The sequence below is a fragment of the Punica granatum genome, chromosome 8, assembly GCF_007655135.1.
Source record: "Punica granatum isolate Tunisia-2019 chromosome 8, ASM765513v2, whole genome shotgun sequence".
In the NCBI taxonomy this organism is placed as follows: domain Eukaryota; kingdom Viridiplantae; phylum Streptophyta; class Magnoliopsida; order Myrtales; family Lythraceae; genus Punica; species Punica granatum.
Window position 1 is genome coordinate 1,937,447 of NC_045134.1, and position 21,631 is coordinate 1,959,077.

General features: G+C 36.1%; 2 protein-coding genes across 2 annotated transcripts; one reads left to right on the forward strand and one right to left on the reverse strand.

Annotated features, from left to right (window-relative positions):
• The first annotated feature begins 2,652 nt into the window (after positions 1–2,652).
• LOC116216056 (dof zinc finger protein DOF3.6-like) lies at positions 2,653–4,794 on the forward strand. The gene is made up of 2 exons (XM_031551975.1): positions 2,653–2,964; positions 3,186–4,794. Exons 1-2 carry the CDS (start codon positions 2,905–2,907, stop codon positions 4,149–4,151), a joined length of 1,026 nt encoding a protein of 341 aa, XP_031407835.1. The 5' UTR covers positions 2,653–2,904; the 3' UTR covers positions 4,152–4,794.
• A 10,489-nt stretch (positions 4,795–15,283) lies between these two features.
• LOC116188950 lies at positions 15,284–16,547 on the reverse strand. The gene is made up of 2 exons (XM_031518402.1): positions 16,005–16,547; positions 15,284–15,902 (listed from the first exon to the last, which is right to left on the reverse strand). The coding sequence occupies exons 1-2, from the start codon at positions 16,498–16,500 to the stop codon at positions 15,397–15,399; spliced, it is 1,002 nt and encodes a 333-aa protein (XP_031374262.1). The 5' UTR covers positions 16,501–16,547; the 3' UTR covers positions 15,284–15,396.
• Positions 16,548–21,631: the final 5,084 nt, after the last annotated feature.

The following is a 21,631-nucleotide window of genomic DNA, read 5'->3' on the forward strand; positions in this document are numbered from 1 at the left end:
CTGTCAAAGATTGATTAGACAGAGGGAATTAGATTCCAACACCACCCACCCAACGCTTATCACACACACACACGCACGTTTTCTGATTTTATTTACCACTTACATATATATACAATTAATGAACAATATCCTATATGTATGTGTCTATACTCAATCTATGGTAATTGATCTCGATAATCATATTCTAGATATGTATATGGTGAGAGGGACGAGATTCATTCTAGATACCTCTTTTATTGGAGTGCTGCGCGCACTTGCTCACATACGCAGACACGCAACACACAAATATATGTATATATATATATATATATATATTATTCCTGTTTATTTAATCATTTATCCAATTAATTTTGAATGCTATATGTGAGACTGAAAGCTGTTTTTTCTTCAAACCGATCGAGAGCTGTGTATCGATCGATGCTTAGATCTTTAAAAAGTAATAAGACTCTTCATATTTTGTTAAATTGAGTTGAAAATCAAACATGTTAACAAAACCGAGTCGCTTTCATAGAAAGAATTATGAGCATCGGGACAGTGACATATAAATTGTTCGTAAGCTTCAAGAAGAAAAGAAAGAAAATTTGTGTGAAGTCCATCCCATGAAGCATGGTTAGAAAGTGTTGCATCCCATCCTTAGGATGCATATGTGTCCAACTTGATCGTGAACCACAACTAAATTAAAGATTCTCATATACGTATGTCACACAAACACACATGCGCGCGTGCACACACATATATATGCACGGATCAAATTCTTACAAATAACAAATCTAGAATCAATTTTTGAGCAAACCGCACAAAGTTTTTTTGTACTTCGGATATGTTGGGTTTTTCGACAAACGTAATGTTATCTGACCGATCATGATCAAAGAACGATAGATGACAACATCCGAAAAGGGGAAAAATAAAAAGAACGCTGGATATTGAAGCTTCTTGATGCCATGAATATCCAATTTAGGTCTATATAACTCACATGAAACTTACGCTCCCGACCTCAAATTTAGAATGACAAGGCCAAAGTTTAAAGGATGAATAATATATTCCCGTCTAGATGCATCTCCCACTAAATGAGATTCACGAGACCAAAGTTTAGAACACACCGTGATAGACAGGTTTCGGGTAGATGCATAAGTCCATGAAAACTGCATTATAGATTAATCATGGCCTCATGTTCCCCTTGTTTTGTGGGGACATGAATTTTGGGATATGGTGTTTGTTCTAAATCAACTTTTCTCGACCAGCTGCCCAAAAGTTCTGAAATTTAGTTGAAGGGTTACATATATAGTTTCTTTAACTATATATGCTAACATGATTTATTTTTTACCCTAGAAAATGTACTTTTATCGATACCTTGAAATATTTAATTTAAACATGATGTTGAAAAAGTTTATGTATGCATGCAAGCATATTGTTTAATTTCATCATGTGTCCCGTGTGCGTGTGTATATGTACGTATACTTCCATTTATTATTACAGTTTATATGTACTAGTATGAATAGCTAATCTTGGTAAAGGACAAGAAATTCATGTGGGCCACGTGGCATCTGACGTGGACGTGGGAAAAGTAAGGAATTCCGACCTTAAGTATCTGATAGGGACGACTCTCCACAAACCTTTGGTCCATCGTCTTTGGTGCCTTAGTGCAAATGATCGATTGATTTTTCACGTTACTTCTCATACATATATTTTCTTTCAGCTCACTTGTAAAAGATATGAAGAAAACAACCTTCCTTTGATTTGGATACTCGATGAAAGCATTTAGTCGTCATATGCATGTACACATGACATGATCGAAGATTAGCTGTTTCCGAGGATCAATATTATATACCTTTATCACGAATGATATATATAAGAATGAGACCAACATTAAAACATATTACGCTATCTATATTATCTTCATAAGCAAATTACAATTTCATATATGTGAAAAGAAAGACGAGAAAACTATATTTTTTTTTGGTTAAAATAGAATTAGGTATTTGGTTTTAAACATTTTAGTATAATTGACTAGTTCTATATTTAAGTAAAGTTATTAGTGGATGATAACACAAAAGTTGGCGTACGCTTTTGATGCCTGGCAATTTGTAAAATTTTGTCTTCTTTACAAATGGCGCTCTCTCTTTTTATCTCCTACATATGATTAATATATGCAAGGGTGATCATGAATAGGGCACAACTCGAAACTTTAATGCTCTTGACCCAAGTAGGTTTGCTAAACCTTTATAGTCTTATCGGTACCCATAGCAATAAAGAGATATATAACCATGCATGATATATATTAGGGCTATTAGCTCAGCGTCCTCAATAAGCACTTTTTGGACAGCTTGCAATCCTAATTAAATTTGCGCCATTCGTCGAGCTCTTCCAAATGAACTGTACTAGTATTGCTTAGGGTTTACTTGACGATAACAATATTAATCCCCCCAATTTCACGTTTTTCGTATCCAAACATATATTTGACAAGGTATGCATGAGATGAGCTTTCTTTTCTAGGAGGACACTGCTTATTTATGATGAAAGAGCCATCAGGAGAAATATATAGAATATGAAAGGCTTATGGGCTAAGGAAGCTGCTGTGTGCTCCATATTGTACAGAAACCCTAACTTTATTGGTTAATAAACAAAAGAAAATAATAAAAGGTGGTTGTGGCCCTGTGGGGGGATGGCAAAAACGGTGATGAAAGATATAGCCATAGCTACACACACACACAGTCCTCCACTTTCTCTTTCCATGTCCTCTCTTCTCTTTCTTCTCTGCAACTCTCTCTCTGTTTGTGTCTTCTGCTGATTTGATTCTCCAACCACAAAAATAAAAACCCTATCAAACCTTTTTTTCAAAAGAGAGAACAATCACACACATAGCACTAAAGCTAAACTAAGCTCTCCAAGAGAGAACTTAATCCCATGGTTTTCTCATCTATTCCAGTCTATCTAGATCCACCCAATTGGTCTCATCAGCAGCAGGTAGATAATATATATGATATATGATGATTCCTTTTGTTTGAATCCAAATCATCATGTGTATATATATGCCATCTTTGCTTAAAGCTAACAATCAAAAGATGGCAGATATTCCCGAGCTCATCTTGTTCGCTTCTTTTTGTCTTGAATATACCGGATATGGATTTTGTTTTGCTAATTTTCTAGCTTTTGCTTTGTGTATGTTGTGTGGTTTAATTACTTAGCAACCAAATCAAGAGCCGGGAGGAGGAGGAGGAGTAGGAGGACTGCTTACGAGCAATGAGGCTCCCCAGCTCCCACAGCCGCCGCCGCCAGCACCTCCAGGAGGGCCGGGCTCGGTTCGTCCCGGTTCGATGGCTGACAGAGCTCGTATGGCGAAGATCCCTATGCCAGAGCCTGGGCTCAAGTGCCCTCGATGTGAATCCACCAACACTAAGTTCTGCTACTTCAATAACTATAGCCTTTCTCAGCCTCGCCACTTCTGCAAGACCTGCAGGAGGTACTGGACTCGGGGAGGTGCCCTGAGGAGTGTTCCCGTAGGAGGAGGCTGCCGGAGAAACAAGAGGAGCAAAGGTAATAACAGATCCAAGTCTCCGGCAGTGACGGCGGCGGCCTCTAGCTCCACCACCAGTGGTGGCTGTGGCGGTATTTCTTCCACCAGCACTGGTGCAACCGCATCGGCAGATGTCATCATTGGCCATAGTCTGCCAACGTCAGGGCCATCACAATTGTTTCCTTTCTTGCCTCCTTTGCACAATCTCAACGATTATGTTCCAAACAACATAGGGTTAAACTTTGAGACAAGTCGAAAAATTGGTGGCCACGACATGGAATTTCCAATCTGCAACACCACCGCCGGAAATGGAATGATATTGCCAAATGGAATAGCCGACCAACAATGGAGACTTCAGCAGTTTTCTTTCTTTGGCAATAATAATCTGCAAGCATCAGCACAAGTCGGGTTTTATCCCATACAAGGTGATCTGCAGGGCGCTTCTAGTGAGCATCCAATTTTGTCTAAGCCTCCGGATTCTGATCAGATTACGGGCGTTAAGATGGAAGAAATTAGCCAAGGGTTGAATCTGTCGAGAAACTTTTCAGACCTATCTGGTACCGGTCAGTACTGGCAGGGCAATGGCACTGGAACTGGCAACGCTGCATGGGGCAGTGATCTTTCTCACGGCTTCTAATCTTCCACAAGTCATCTCTTGTGAGTGCTTTCACTAACCCTCTGTCACTTCGAAAAGTCTGTAAACTCTTCGAATTGAAACAGTTATATATAAGGAGAGCCGGTGCAGATACACTTGATAGGATGGTTCCCCGGCCATTTGCGAATTCCCCAGTAAAGGGATCTTCTATGGGTTTTAATTTCCCGTTACACAGTAAGCTGTGGGATCTAATATTCCTCCTTGAAATTCATTTGGAGTAGAAGAAACTATTGCAAATTTTGAGGTGGATGTGAAGAACGAGGAGGTATAGAAGCTGCTAATTAACTTGTTATCAATGTGCTTTCACTCGTATTGTTCATATAACTTGGGATTCAATGGGTTAGGGTCACAATTTGTCCCAAAAATCTTTTATTGTTATTCTTTTTGTCAAGTATTTTCATTGGAGGAATTTGTTTTGGGTATAGTAGGTTATTTGGGGTATGAATGGACCATCTTTGGGCGCCTAAGAAAAAATCATATGAATTCTTATGATCGAGAAACATCGAAAGTGATATTTCCTTGTACTTAATTAGTATATACTGACTGAATCATATATTATGTTTGCTCGAATCTGCTCAATTTTACGTTTCCTTTCCCTTATTGTATAAATTTGTGAAACTTTATACCATCTCGATTTGGATGTGATAATGTGGTGGTAAACATTTTATTTTTCTTTGAAGAGGGAAACTCTATATACACTCTTGTTTCTGCACATGATCTCTCTTTTCTCTCATAATAATATTATTGCTACTGCCGTTCAACCGTGGACTGGAGTGTTGTCAAAAGTGACAATAATACCTGATATCCTATTCTAGTGACATATGAATATGATTAAGAGTACGTTTGGATTTAGAGTTGAGTTGAGCTGAGTTTTGATTTTAATTGATTTGTAATGATTATATTGTTGAATTATGAGAAAAAGTGTGAAAAAGTAATAAATAATTGAGAGAAAGTAATGATTAAGTAATGATTGTGTTGTTGAATTGTAAAAAAGTAATGAATAGTTGAGAAAATTTAATATTAAAAATTAAATTGAATGGTTAAAATTTTTTTTTTAAAAAAGTAATGATTGTGATCTTGAATTGAAGATAAGTTGAGTTAAGTTGAACATTTTTTAGAAAATAAACACACCCTAACTCTTTTTATCCTCTTGGCAAGATAAGGAGATAAAACGGTTTCACCTATACTATTTATTAAAGATTATTTCGAGTTGAGCTTGTGTCTTCCTCTATAGGTTCCCGATAGAACTGGGCCACGGGCAATTAGCTTTCCTGGAAGAGCTAGCAGTAACAGTCTGATTAATTCTCTAACATTTTAAGTACGCTACAAATGATCGACCCGAGAAATTGAAAAAACCATACTATGGGTAATCAACCAAAGAAAGGGACTGAGAGAGAGAGAGAGAGATGAGTCTGCGAAAGTACTGACTGATAAGCAATATGTACCACCACTGAAGTGTGAAATGTGAAGTTTTCTGATGTTGCCACTTTAGCCCAATCGAGAGGGTACGTAATATGCCCTCTTTTTTTTTTTTTCCCTTTCTCTTTCTGAGAAGAAAGTCATTTGTAATTATTGTATATATTGTGCAAACATATCATGGGGTCCTCTATAGGATGTTTTGTCTTTAATTAACTAGCTTTTTTACCCGCGTGTTGTGCGGGCGCCTTCTTTTACGTATTTTAGCTTATTTTTTTTGTAAGAATATGTTATGAATTGTAAGAAAATGATGACTTCGAGTTTAATTATTGATATTTTATAAATTATATTCACAATTTTATTGTTTTCCAAAAATCTGCAACTATATTCTACCACAATCGAGTCCCCTTTTAAATCTAGGATGTAAATTGACAAAATTAATTATCTATATCATTCCATCATCCATGTTTCTTCTACACTGTACGGATGTTCAAGGAACAAAATAGGATTTGGACAATAATTTTTCCTTGATAATATCTTAGTGTACATGTACATATATATACTCTGAAGAATGAGTGATTCCTCCCTACTTTCCTTTCAAATGAAAACCTCTTGATAAAGAAATAAAAGTAGTCAATTGAGAGATTTGAGAAGGGAGAAGGAAACAATAAAATATTGAAAACTTTCTTTCACCCATGCATGCAATGTTTTCCCTTCAATTTTGGCTTTCCTTTGAGGATATTGATCGCTGGCTTTCCTTGATAAGAGAATTTGATTGCAGCAATGATTCTTGAATTAAGGCTTTCCTTGATTCAGCTCATAACGGACAAAAGAAATTACGGTCATAATTTCAATTAATATCTTGAATTAAATTCATGAACATTAATGGAACAATCTTTAAATATTACATCATCGTAGAGAATATCCAAGCTTCTAACATGTAAAGAAGCACACACTGCGTCTCCATCCTTTTGTCCAGCATTATTATGTTCACGTCCCCAATCAACCATGCATCCACCTATTGATTAAATCATCGAAATTCCGAGTGTAAAAATTCATTTGAAACTCATAAATGTATGTATATTTAGAAAACTGCAAGCATACCTTCCGGCATACTTCTCTGTTGAAACAACATTTACACCATGGTTACTGTGGCTTAGACCTCTGGTGCTATAGGCACCTGATTCATTGCCGACATGAAATATAATTGGTTCCCAACTTGTATCATGATGTATAAGAGTTTCCCATTAACAATTGCCATTTAGGATGTTTTAATGCCTAATCAAATATTTTAGAAAGAAAAAAGTAATCAGCATGTCAACTGACGAAAGGAAAGTCACAACAACATTCCTCAATGGTCGAACATTCTATTCCATTTTAAGCTTGATAGAGCTTCATCATATAAACCATAGACCCAAGAACAACCAACAGACAACTTTATAGTGCACGAACGTCGTCCTCGCTCACAGATCGACGCACTCATGCGGATCAATTGGTGTGAAAGACTCGATTAGGTCCCTTAGCCAGCAAATTTAGAAGCAAAGATCCAACTGACATTGAAACCAAAACATTCCCCCAATCTCTATTTCAAAACAAATCAATCTATTTAGAGTTGATATGATGGCCAGATCAGTGGACAGCGGTCGTGGTTGACTTGGATGGGAGGGCAAAGCCGAATGTGGTGGTGATTACAATGCCGACCACGATGCAGAGCAAGCATTGCTTGGAGCATGTAATGGAATGGGCAGCAAACGGCTTGTCGGGCACTGCCAATTAAAAGTCTAGCACGTAATGCATGTCACAGCCATAGGTACTGCGATCCCCCATAATTCTAATCGTTCTCTCATTCTCTGAGATCGAATGGAAATGTAACAATAAAGGAATAATGAAGATTAATTTATTTCCATACGAAAACGGGGGAATAAATTGCTCTAATATTGAAGACTAATTTATTTCCATATCAAAAATTGGCGAAATAAATTCCTCTTTATTGCAATATTTCCATATGGATACATTCAAATTGACTTTCAATGACGATGGATGCAAAAGCTGACGTAGCAAGTTATTATCGAACGAATGGAGGCCTCTCGTCGTTCAAGCTCTCAGAGCCAGCACTAAAATAATATAAATAGATAAGAAAGGAATAATGAAGATTAATTTATTTTCATATGAAAACGGGGGAAATAAATTGCTCTAATATTGAATACTAATTTATTTCCATATGAAAAACTGACGAAATAAATTCTTCTTTATTGCAATAGATATTTCCATATGAATGCATTCGAATTGACTTTTAACGAGGAGCTAATAAATGAGTGAAAAAACTAACGTGACAAGTTATTATTGAGCGAATGGAGGCTTCTCGTCGCTCCAGTTTTCAGAAGTCAACATTAATATAATATAAATAGACGTTCCAGATGTGATCTCTATTCTCTGTGTTGTGCGTCCTGAGGAACTTTTGCATGAGTTAGCACGCCGCTTTGATTGATCGACATCACTTATCAGTCATTGCTTTATTATTATCCATATGGGAATATATATATATACATATATATGTTTCTGTTCTAAACTATACACACACACCCTCTCTTGATTCTTGCAATCTGATTTTCTTTGTCATTTCTACGGAAATTTTCGAATTCCCAGATATCTCTCCGGCCTCGTTCTTTTAGGAACTTTACTTGAGGTTAGCTTTGTACCTTTCACCACACCGCCCCCACCCCCCTCAAGATTCTCTATCTGCTTTTTTGAATAACATTATATATATATATATATTAGTATGTATGTATATTTCTTAAAGGAAAAACCAACAAATTTTCTCTGAGAAAAAAAAAACTCTTAATTCGACGACAAGTGAAAATTCATCCAATGGCATCACCAAAACTCACTTCCAACTCTCCATCACTTTCTAATTACATAAAAATACCTAAGCGTGTGTATAGTACTCTAATTTATTAAATATCCACATGCATATTTTCACAGCAACAAAATAATTTATTAATAACTAAATGATTAATTTTAGTTGCTAAAAAGTAATTTTTAACAACCAAAATATTTTTTCGACTGTACATATATTTAATCATAACGAATAAAAATAAACCACAAAATTTAATTAGATAATTGAAGGTTTTTTATACGATATATATTTTCGGAGCGTCAAACATATAAGTAGATAAAACTGCGACATATTTTTTAACTGAGGCAAGTTTTAAGCTCTTTATTTCATCATCCATCATTATATTTTGTTAGTTTCCTTACATGTGTTGGTGACTAAATGATTGGAGTAATTATGGGGACTTGGACTCATATATATAAGAGGGCGACGTACTAATTTGGTTGTATGTGCAGTTACTGAGAAGGGCTTAACAAAAATGGACAAAGAAGGCAGTTGGGAAACGCCAAAATCCCACTCAAAACCATGCAAACGAAACGCCCCATATCCATTCCCCAAACAAATTCTTCGGATATTTTTTTGTTAAAAAAAAAGGAGCAAACTAATGTAAGTAAGACGAATCCAGTCAGGCAGTCAAAGAAATGATGACAAGAACATCATAGATTTCAAACAAAAACCCTCTCTTCTCTCTTTCTTTTTCCGCCCTCTCTTTCTTCCCCTCCTTCTTCTGCTATTGTATATACTTTTTTCCTTTGTGACTGTGAGCCTAGTCTCTGTTAGAAGAAATCATTCGTATCTATATGTATTGAGAGATTCGATGAAAATGCACTCCTCTCGTCAAGATTTGATTCGAGCCCCCCTTTTTTTTTTGTACCAAAAATTCTTCTTTAAAATTCGCACCCCGATCTCTTGACTCTTTTTTTTTGTGCAGCGAAGATCAAGTCAAGAGTATATATGAATCGATAAATTTTGTCCGATAGAGAAAGTTACAAACAATAATTAGAATCCTATTTTTATTTGTCTTCGTAATGCGGGTCATGTCTCTTATGTATATTGATTTAATTTAATTAGCAAACAAAAAATAATAAAGCTATCAATAGTTCATTCCAAGAAAAAAGTGACTCTCTCTATGTCCAAACAGGAATGATGGGACGATGATCTTTAGTTTTTGCTCGGTTGGTCGATATATATGCATTTGGAGCACAGTAAGGTTTATATATCTCATTTCGCAAACACATAATAAGTTATTTAAATAAAGAATTGGTTAATCTCGCCTACAACCATTTTTTTTGGACTAGTAAATATTCGGCTATTTATACGATGACGAATACATGGTGATCATAAAGCAAATTAAAAGCAAATTCTTACTGGGATTATACTGAGAACATAGTTTTTTTATTTTTCAAAATATATAAATAGCTCGAATTATCATGGAACTTTTATAAAAAATATATAAAGAAATATTGTATAATTCTCGGTGCACATGGAATAGGCGTGGGAGATGTGGCATATGTTGCTATTTGCAGCTTTCGCTTTTCGAGACGTCGTTGTTCAATTACTTCACCAATTCTCTCATACATATCATCCCCACCTCTCTTTCTCCATTTGTGGTCACATATATCATTTCAAATCATAATATTGATGAGATGAGAGATTCCAAACAATGTTCTCTGCTCAGCTTCTTTAATATAAAGTTGTCCCCACACATGTATACTAGCTGCTCAATTATGTACAAACATATCTATAAACTATAAAGAAATCTTCGTCATCTCTAGAGAAACCCAATATTAATTTTCATGACAAGGAATATAAGAAAAAAGATAAAGTTCATGTAGATGTATAACAAGTCATACACCATGCATATCCACATTATATTGTGATCTTTAAAGTAGTGCTCTCATTGCCAATTATTCGCAGCTCTTTTATGATCTTATTGAAATTTCTCATCAGCCCATTCCATGATTAGTGCGAATAGAAACATCCATATTGATATTTAGAATTATATCATGTGTTAAACCAGTATATTTGAAGTTCAGATGAGTAAGGAAGTTGACTAGTGCACAAGAATAAGTGGCTTCGGTCGAGCAAACTGTGAAAGATAATCGAGACATATTCAACTGGAATAAATTCATAAACTCTCATTTATTGCGGAAAGAAATGTAATTTCATGATCATGTCTCACATCTCGTTGTAAACTTTAACATAACATGATACTCATACTTCTTTTATGAGGTTGGATTTTGAGTAGATATAATTCTTGGATGATGGAAATAATCATTTCAACAATGTTATACCAGCCACTTGATCCTCAAGTGTTTTTTCTTTTAATCCATAGGAAAAAAAAAAACACTTGATCCTCATTTATTATCTTTTCTTTTTCCCCAAAAAAGAAACAGTTATTCTCGTTGGTAATTATTAAAGACATCGAAACAGTTGGTCAAAGTCGGGTTAGTGCTTATATACTTTTTGCATGAACTTTCTTTGACTATCCTATGATGTGGAAATCTTAAATAAAATTATTATCCGTAATAACCACACAATAATAAAGAATTAATAGAATTTTTCAATTATGGCCAACATAAATGTGATGGGTCACAACGCTACTTGCTGCAGTTTTAATATTATTTTGTCTTATCGGGTGATGTGATAAAAATTGCCAAAGAATTTTCCATTATCTATGCATTAGTAATTGGGAAAATTGATATAATCAATAAACAATGATTAAAGTTTCACTACGATAATTCGTCCATATAGCCCCTAACATCCTTTTCTGCTCTCACTCACTATAATAAAAATATATAAGTGGAAGCTTACGTTATTGAAGCATATTAATGCTCACATTTTTTTTTTGAATGACTTTAGCCGTGCAACTAGACAAAAAATAATCCATAAAGTTTGAAGAGAAATAGTCGATTGATTAAGTAACATTTTCAGGCAAAAAAAAAGAAAAAGAAAAAGAAAAAGAAAAAAGATTGGTTAAGTAACGTTTGTTTGACCAATCTTTTCTGGAGCGACACGAGGTCGCTGTCGTCAAAGTGCGTGATGATAGACCCAATACTAATTTTTCATCACTTTCTGATTTATCTTGATCTCTTCTGATTCTGTATTTTATTTTATTTTATCTTAATAATACATCTTTTCTGAAATCTTCCTTTATGTATGTCTGGCAGAGACTTGTAATTAGCATAGGCTACTACAGTGGGCTGCCTGAACCCGGTAATTAAGGCAGAAACCCAGTCCGATAAACCGGGGGCCCTAGGTCTGATTGAATGACCCAAAGAAGGTCGGGTCCACGAAGGGTTGTAAGCCTGCAGCTGAAAAAGTGCCCCAAGTTCTGGCTGGTGCGATGAGCGACGCCTGCCGAAGGTTAGATCTTCAACCTACCATCACCGTTTACTGACCGTGGGGGCACCATACTGTCAGTAGGGCACTGCACCTTACCGGCAGTAGGTCTTGCCCCATCACCGTCAGTAGGATATCACCTCCCACTGTTGGTGGGCACCAGTGCTGAACGTAGGGGCTCGTCCCTACTGGCAGTGCCACCCGCATGCAGTGTCCCGCCGCCGCTGGTGACCTTCCTGCACCTTGGGCTCGAAGGTAATCTCTTTGGGTTTAAAGCCCTGTGGGCCCAACTATTGGGCCCGAGATGAAGACATCCAGGCCCATCAGGCCTCTCAGCACCAATTAGCCCACCAGACAATGAACACGAGTAAGTCCTCTCCCAAGCCTTATATGAGAAGCCATTAGCCAACAGATTGCAGAGGAAGGATAAGTTGACTGTTTATATTGGAGACTTTGGCTCTTTTTTCAATGGAGGCTGACTTGAACATTGGAGGAGGCTTCTCGGGATCACTAGTCAGCGGCCGAGAATAGCAAATATATAAATAAAAAAATAAAGCTATAGAACTACAATGGCAAAAATGCCAAAAGATTAGGGATTAAAATGTTTTTCTCTCAAGAATTAATAATTAGTCGTCAGTCAGTCGTCACTTATCATTTTTTTCCCCTCTTGGCCATGTCACTCATTAACTCCTAAATCACATACTTTTGCCTAATATTTGTGGATATGAAGCGTCCACGGCATATAATATTACGTAAAGCCAACATTCAGAGGATCCGAAACAATACCTACAGATATTGGGTGGCGAAAACACATCGATGAAAAGTAAATTTTCAAGATAAGATTTAACCGGATAAGAGCCAATGCAAAGTGTAAGGATGTTGCATACAACTTCAACTCGACTAGTGGTGAGAAAGGAGTCAACTTACTCTTGTTTGTGTAAGATTTCCTATGGACTTTTCTTGACATCAGGCAAGACTCTTACTTTGTAAAAACTCGATTGCACGAGAGGCGAATCAGAATAGTGACATCAAGAGGCAACTGAACCAAGCATTTATCAAATTTGATAAAATGGGTTCCATTCATTCAACGCAATCAAATGAGTGTTATATATAGGTGGCTAGACTCATCTAAAATGCCCCATATGGCGATCGTCTCTGTTTGCTTTAGATTGAACTATATAGCTAGGCTAATGGAGTCAACAATAAAACTCAATTCAGTGGGTTTAATTTCTGAAGCTGAATGCAGTTCATCGTTGCAATCCTACGTGTTGGCACCCAAAATTTTTTTTTTCCCAATTTCGGAGAAAATAGTTGTACAAGCCCGAAATCTTGCTCAATTATGTTACAATTGAGAAGGTTGATAACAGCTGTCGAGATACACAATTAATCAGACTGACTTTAATATGCAATTGATGGACTGGGTCCATTCAACGTCCGTATTTAAATCGTAAATAGGACGAGTCCATGAATTTAGCTCATACGCGAGAGCTGAAGGCCATTACAAAGTATCTTATCCATGCAAAGCCCATGGATATTGGCTTGTCGATGGAAAGAAATAGAGAACGCGTCACTTACCTCCTGTTTTTCTTTTTATTCGTTCTTTCTTTCCCTTTCCTTCTTTGTTTTTTTACCATGTTATTACCTCCTTAATCACTTACTTATGCCTCATATTTGTGGATCTAAGGCGTCCACGACATATGATGTTACGTAAAGCCAACTTTTAGAGGATTCGAAGTGATACCTATTGATATTGGGCTGGCCAATACATATCGATGAAAGTAAATATTCAAGATAAGGTTCAACTGAATGTTACTTCCAAGAGCCAATGCAAGTGTAAGGGTTTTGCATACGATTCCTTTTCACATATCGTAACTCTTGATAGGGTCACTCTGCGCGTGCAAGCGCATGAATATTGGAGCTCATCATGCGGGGGAGGTGTACTTCATCAATCGGCTTACAGCAGCTCACGAGGCCACCGTGGGTGTGGCAGTTTGTATGCAGGAGCGGGGGCTCCTCCTCGAGGACTTCCCTTTCTGCGAAGTGGAGGCCTTCAAGGTCTTGGAGCCCTATGAACACCATATCCGCGAGAAGGGCGGTGTCGATTTCGAGGACATTTTCTCTGTGGAGACGCCACCCGTGGAGCCCGTGAGAGAAGGAGGAGAAGAAGAATACATATAAATTCTATTGACATAAGGGAAAGAATGTGAGTGGAAAAACGAATTCCTTTATTTTCTTTTTGAAAGAATTCTCTTTTAAAATTTTAAAATTTCATTTTTAATCAAAGAGAACGCATTTTTCTGTTGACTGGACATTTTGTGTTGTCAATTATGCGAAATGGGGAATTTATTTTCCTTCAAAATACTTGCCATGAAATATATGAAGCCTAAGAATACAAATGCAAATGCTCCTTATTAGATAACTCAATGATGATCATTCTGGAGCAGAAAACACAAATATTATGACAAAGGAATTAGCTGTCTCCGGTCAGCCTAGACCAACCGATCCGATCAGCATGAATCATCAGATCAGCTCTACCAAAATCTGGGTTAATTCTATTCCAACGACCTCCTGGGCAATATCAAAGTCCCCCTTCAGTATACCTTTCCATTCATTTCCACCTGTATTCTTCTTCCGCCTCAGGACTATGAGTATTATATCGTCATCATCATCCTTGCCACCGTTGTAATAGTGGCGTCTGCAATGCTGTTCAAGACCCGAGTCATCATTTCCGAGTAGCAATGCACATGAATCGTTCCTTGCCTCCAGTCAACTTGTACGACCAAACGTACAGTAGAAATCCGTCGGTCCTGCTGGGGAGGCCTCGCTGGGTCTTATGTTGCCGGACTACACACAGCTCTGTCTTTTGCCCATGTGGAGCTCGAGGGGCTCCACCGCCCGGCTGTTGAATCTGATGACTCTGCACAAGGAGTGTGCACATTCAAGTCCTTTTTTTCCATGGTCCATCCGTGATAGCTGTAATGCTTGATCATCATCCCGCAAACCAGGCAGAAGTTTTTAGCTGTAATACTCGGGTCCATACGTATTTCTTTATGGATCCATGGCAAAGTGGACAAATTAATGATAAAGTACCCAACAGTTGAATCCTCATTATACTATCAATTCGTGCTTTGTTGGCTTGTTGGCGATGTATCACCCATAAGTTTTTATAGTTTTCTGGTGGTCTTATGTTTTTTTCATTGGTAATTATAACCAGTTTTTGTATAGCTTAATTTCTTTTTTGGCCTCGAGCCTATGAATCATTGAAAAAAAAAGAAGAAAAATCATAGAAATAATTAAGGTGTCTACAAAATCAAAAATTTCCTAAAATAATATATATATAATTGTAGATTTATTAATGATAATGCCAATATGGTCCATACATACACGTAACAATACAAAGGGAAATTAACGGACAAATCAACCCAATTGAATGTAAATACAGTCAACAAAACAAAAATCAACATGACGTACAACTGGCAGCCCCTATCAGGTATGCTTCACTAATAATTTTCAAGCAGAATTGAAATTACAAATGCATGAAACACAAAAACTGGCCCATTTCACCAATATAATTTTTTAAGTCATTCGATTAAGGATAATATTTGCCCCTTTCCTCAGTAGTCTCTCCCAGCTTATATCTATGTCCCCATTCCCCCTTCCAGTGTCCCCATTCCCCCTTCCTTTCAGGACAATCTCTATGGGATGATTACCTCCACGTGCGTTGTGGCCTGACTGGACGATGCTTCTCCGGGCCCGATTCACCATTTTCCTGTAGCAGTGCACATGAATGCGGTATCTCCTGCCGCCTGTCTCTGTCAACTTGTACGACCAACAGAAATAGTTCATTGGGCCCGCATGGGAGGCCTCAGGGGGTCGGTCCTTGCTGCACCACACGCACTTATGCTGTTCCTCCAGCTGGAGCTCGTATGGCACACGGTTGTGTCTGGCGAGCTCCGCGCAGCAAGGGTGCATATTCAAGTCCTGATTGCCTAACGTGGACCGGAAGTGATAGCTGTAGCTTTTGATCAGGAGCCCGCAAACCATGCAGTAGTTGGCCCAAGTTTCATTCTGCGAATTCCGTGCTGCCATTTTTTTTTTTTGGGTTAAGGGTTTGTATCATTGGCAAATGAAAAGCTCAAAAAAAAAAAAAACTAGAAGTTAATATGTAATCGGATGATCACAACCTTGCTTTGGCTTCTTGTGAAGCTTGAATGTGCAACCTCCGCGAAAGATGTCATTTGGCCCGGGGTCGATGTTAATTTCACTGGCTAGCTTGATGCAGCCCTTGTGACGAGACAGATTGCAGTGATTACAATGGTATCCTTCAGTATCATAACTATCCACCATGCATATATTACACATAAACGCGGTCTCGTATCTCTTCAATTTGAACTTGCAGATAAGCCCACCGGATGGTTTTGCAGCAAGTCCTTGAACAGCCGGAGTCGCCATCCTTCCCGAGCTGAGCAGAGTGGACGGTTCTGCATCAGGTCCTTGAATAACAATAGATCCCGAGCCGAGTGGACCGGGTGGTTTTGTATCTGGTACTTCGAAAACAATAGGAGTCGCCATCCAGCCATTCCCTCCCGAGCCGAGCCGAGCAGGTGGTCTTGCAGCAGGTCCTCGAACAACACTAGGACTCGCCATCCTTCCCGAGCCGAGAGAAGTTGAAAACTGCATGTGAGAAAGGGAGAGAGCGCTGCAGTGTAAGATTTCGAGATTGAGTTAATTTCTTCATTGAGATGGTCTTTTTAAAGACAACGTTTGGTGGCAACGACAAGATTGAAGTAGATCTAAAAAAATGAAACTAAATTGAAAAATGGACATCGCACCGACCTACAATATTGAATCGGGTCCTTAAAAATTTCTATGATATATGAAACTATCATATTATCAAATATGAATATGATATATGGAGAAGAAGATACATTGTAAGTTAGGTGCACATAAATATAATAAAAGTTTCACGTCAAGTATAATAATTATACTATTGAATCGGGTCCTACAAAATCGGAATATTCACAGCAAATCGTTTCGTGTTAATCCGAGTTTTCGAGTCCTTCAATTTTTTCCTCGGCCCTAAGGGTGACGATTTCTCTTTTTACCTTGATTTTGACCGCACATGGCCCCTCTTTTTCCCTTTTTCTTTTAATGAATTTTCTTTCTCTTTATATACTTTTCACTTTACAAAAGTTAGTATGATTTACACTACATTTTCATGAAACCACGTTATAGTCGAAGGTATATTTCATATGTGTATGTGTATGTGTGTGTATATATATATATATATATATTAAATATGGATTTGGAAAAAAAGAAATGTAAACGTATGATACATGAAACCATCATATCATTGAATATGATATATGGAGAAGGAAGATACATTTGTAAGTTAGGTGCAAATAAATATAATAAAAGTTTTACGTCAAGTATAATAATTACACTATTAGTAGATAATTAAACCAAAATTATTCAAAAATTTTGAACTTATATAAGTGCGTGGAATTTTTAATGTGTGTTTAAACAAACTTAAAAAAAGAAGAAAAAGACATCTGAAAGACTGAAAGTATGAAGGAATTGTGACATGTATGAGCACATAAATCGGTCTAATATAATTTAATAAATGGCTTTTTATAAGAATTATAGGAAATTATGATGTCATAATGTGAGAAAATGTTCTCTTTCATATTATGTATTTTTATAAGTTGTTATATTAATCAAAGTACAATCATTCTACTATATTTTCAAATGAAGATATTGTATGAATTAATATTTGCACTTGATTTTACCGATATGAATGGTCATTGATGGGATTCTATTTTGCTTCAACCATGATCCATTTTTATAGAAAATTCAACTTCATTTGTAATTAAATTTATGATATGTATTGATAAAGTTTTTAGATTCATTGGATATCTAATCGCTATTAAATTTTTGTCCAATTTATATAACTCAAACAAAATGCAGATTAGGCATGCATTTCATACAAAAATTAACTATTATTTAAATTATGTCCGTCTAAAATAATGTATCAGAATCCCAAATTGGAAAAACACATTACTGTAAATTTTATTTTATTAAGAGAAGAATTAATAAGAATTCAATTATACAGTCTACTAAAGAGAGGAATCGATAAATGAGTAAAGATCATCATACAGTTTGCAACAAGACAAAGACAAGAAAAATTTTGGTTTTCTATTTTCCTTTTTCATATTTAGTCTGAAAACAATTTTTGAGAGCTCCAATGTTCGATTTGGTTTATGTATATCAAAATTCCGAAATAAATTATTCATATGGCTAAAAATCATATGCATTGGATCTATATATAATATGAATAATGCTTTGTAACGAAATTCGTTCCGTGAATAAGTGCTTAAAATTTGCACACATATCATTTTATTAGCTTGTGGCAAATTTCTAAAGATTTGATAACTATTATTATTCCTAGCTATTAATCAAAAGAGAATATTTTTCGATCTGTGGCATTGACGCGGCAATTTTTCTTTTTTCTTGTAAAGTTAATCACGGTAGGTAGAGAATTTTAAACATATATAATGATATATTAATACTTTTTAAAGTACGAGCCAGGTTACCATTAAATCTAACCAGGAAATTAATTAAAGATCGTTACTTACAAGTCCATACACAAATGCTCCCAATAACATGTTTTTGGTCAAACAACAACGGCTTCCAGTGGCTTGATCTACGCGTACCTTATTACCTAATGATCCCATGTTCTTATATTTATATTCTAATGAAAGACCGTTTATATTTGATGATTTAAGTATGACTATATACTGGACCAAGACTATAACATCAATTATTCAGCAAAAAAATAAAATAAAATAAAAAATCATAGCATCAATTGACACATGAATAGTATAACTAGGGAAATCTTGCGGCAACTCTCGATCGATACAAAGGTTAGCTTCGATGTGTGTTAGTCAAATTTTGTGTAGCTTGTAGCATAATCCTACGTGGTACCACTGTTGTACACAAGATCTTCTTCTATATAGGACGTCATTTCACGAATCCAATGGATCGCAAACGATTTTGCTTTATCATGCCAGCCGGTCCACAGATATTGTCTAGATAATTAATAATTCTATATATGGGTGTGAAAAGATTGGATAGAAAGATCACTCCGGTGCAGCATCGAAGATTGCTCGAAGGATGGGGGATGCCTCTGTGTTTATTGTATGCTGTAATTAATCTGCAGTGCAGATTATATCCTTTAGTTTGAGTGCCTTGGACCTGTTTTATAGGGTATGAGGTTGGTAATATGACAGTTTGAAGTTAATAAGAGAGCTTACATGGATTTATCCGAAAAAAGAAGCTAAGGAAAAGAAAATTAATCAATGAAATGTGAACATATTGAAACATAACCTTTCGAGAATGTTCATATCTTTTTAGATGAGAATATAACATTCGCTAAACATATCACAGAATACATTCACATAACACATAGTGAATACATGGAATGTGAATATATTTATTTATATTTAAATATATATAAAAGACAATACATATTAATTATATTGATCAAAAAATCAATATGAATATTATATTTATTTAATTATCACAGATGGCATGCCCACTTTGATAATAAAAAAATCAATATGCATATTATCTGTACTATCTACACCGTTAAATATAATCTATACAACTTCGTGACAACGGCGCATGCACTGGATTAGTCACTGATGGAGTCTAAATTCATACAAAAAAAAATCCCGGTGGATATTGGCGCTCCACAATCCCTATTCCCTACTAATCCGTGCTTGGTCGTTGCTCCACAATCCCTATTCCTTGATTTTCCGCTCCAATACTTGAATCAGATCTTATCTAAGTAGAGAAATAATAGATTGGAATTAAATGTGATACCTGAAGAGTCATGTTTGGCCACTAGATGCAGATCATCACGAAAGTAATGTGAATGGGCAAAATCATGAGATGTTATTACAATGGCGTATCAATCAGTTCAGTTGAGTGGACTCAATATATATGACAAAACAAAGTTGACTAAGGTTAAGGTTTTAAATATCTCCATATACGAGATAATATACAATGATCGAGTTGCTCGACTTGAGCTAAGTATCTCCCTGTATGTTTATCAACTATGCAGAAAGTCAACACATTTTTAAAATATTTTCCACAGTGCAGTGTCTATGTTTTATTAATTGTGTGTCTTCATGTGCGGTTATATATATATTTTTTATTGGAAGTTAACATTTTATTGAAAGCAACATATTTTACATTGGCATGTCGTCGAGGCCACGGGCCAATACAGTTGGCCATGTGGTATATATATGTATATGTAATTACTATAAATTTAAGCTCTAAAAACCTTCGGAACTAGTCAACACGTAAGGGAAAATGAACACGGCCCATGGGAATGAAGGGATTCCTGATCATTAGCTAGCATACGATAATTACTCAAAATTGTCATTGACAAGACTGAAGATAATTGACCAATTAATTATTGATCGATCCTATCGATTTTCCATAAAATTTGTTAATGACGTACTTTCTCATTGTTTCGATTGACAAGTTCAAGCATCAATTCACCCCGCACGCTTGATCTCTTTCCTCTGTGCCGGTTTTTCTCTCTCTTCGAAGGCGATATATATATACACATATATATACATATATATACATATATATATATATATATATACTTTGTCAAGGCCAACTGGAGTGTTGAGATCAAGTCATGATTTGATATGATTACTACACATGTTATGATAATTTAGGAATGGTCTCCTCCCTACTGCAAAATTGAATGAATTCAAGCATCTGTCTCCCAGATGATTTTTGCTTTTAGGTTTCTAGCAAGCTTGTGTTGGATTGCAACTGCTCTCATAACAATACACTAAAGTATCTTATTTACAGAATGTTCTTTCGGTGTGAGGTTTCTGTGAGGTTACACTACGCTTATGTCGGAACTTGTAATGATTCATCATATGTACTAGTCAAAATTCGACGGGAAGAGAATTACAAATTGTGCACTGAGTCTCACTTACTGCAAATTAATTCCATGTGACACACAGATATCTTCTCTCTATATATAATTTGCCGTTATTATTATTAGTGTGTCGTATTTTGGGGGAGGTGAAGGGACAAAGTGTTGGCTTATATGTGTTCTCCTCTTGACGTTCAGGAAGACTTACATACGTACGTGATACACGTGCAGATATGATAACGTATCAGGAATTCTATGATTTTTTGGGAAGCCTGGTAGCTTTCTATTAGAACTAGTTTAGTAGCCTGCGCAAAGTTTACATAAGATTTAGTTGACAGAATGCCTGAATAGTCTATGTAGAAAACTCTCCTAAATCAAATGATGGGCTCCTATTATTGGATCCTACTTTAATTATATTTACATCTATCTATTTTAAAATTTGTCAATTATGCCCACGCAGTCATTAAGTAATTTTCGAATACATCTTAAGCATTTGTATTTTTAAATTAAATTTAAGGAGTGGAACCTTTACAATAATCTGTGCATGTATTATTGAATGGATAAATTTAAAATTTTTATTTTCGAAAAATATTTTGCAATAACCAATATATGCATTAGTTAAGAGACAAAATTAGAAAATATTTAAAAAAACTTTAAATATCCAAAATTTATTAATATAGGGAACTCAAAAGGGCATCCAATCACGACCTATGGGATTGCTCAAGAAGCTATGTGGGAGTCTCTTGTTAAACGAATCGAGCAATCTCATGATCTTATGTGGAAGTCTTTCGTTAAATGAATGGAGCAATCTCATGAGAGTAAATGGAATTAATATATATATATATATAT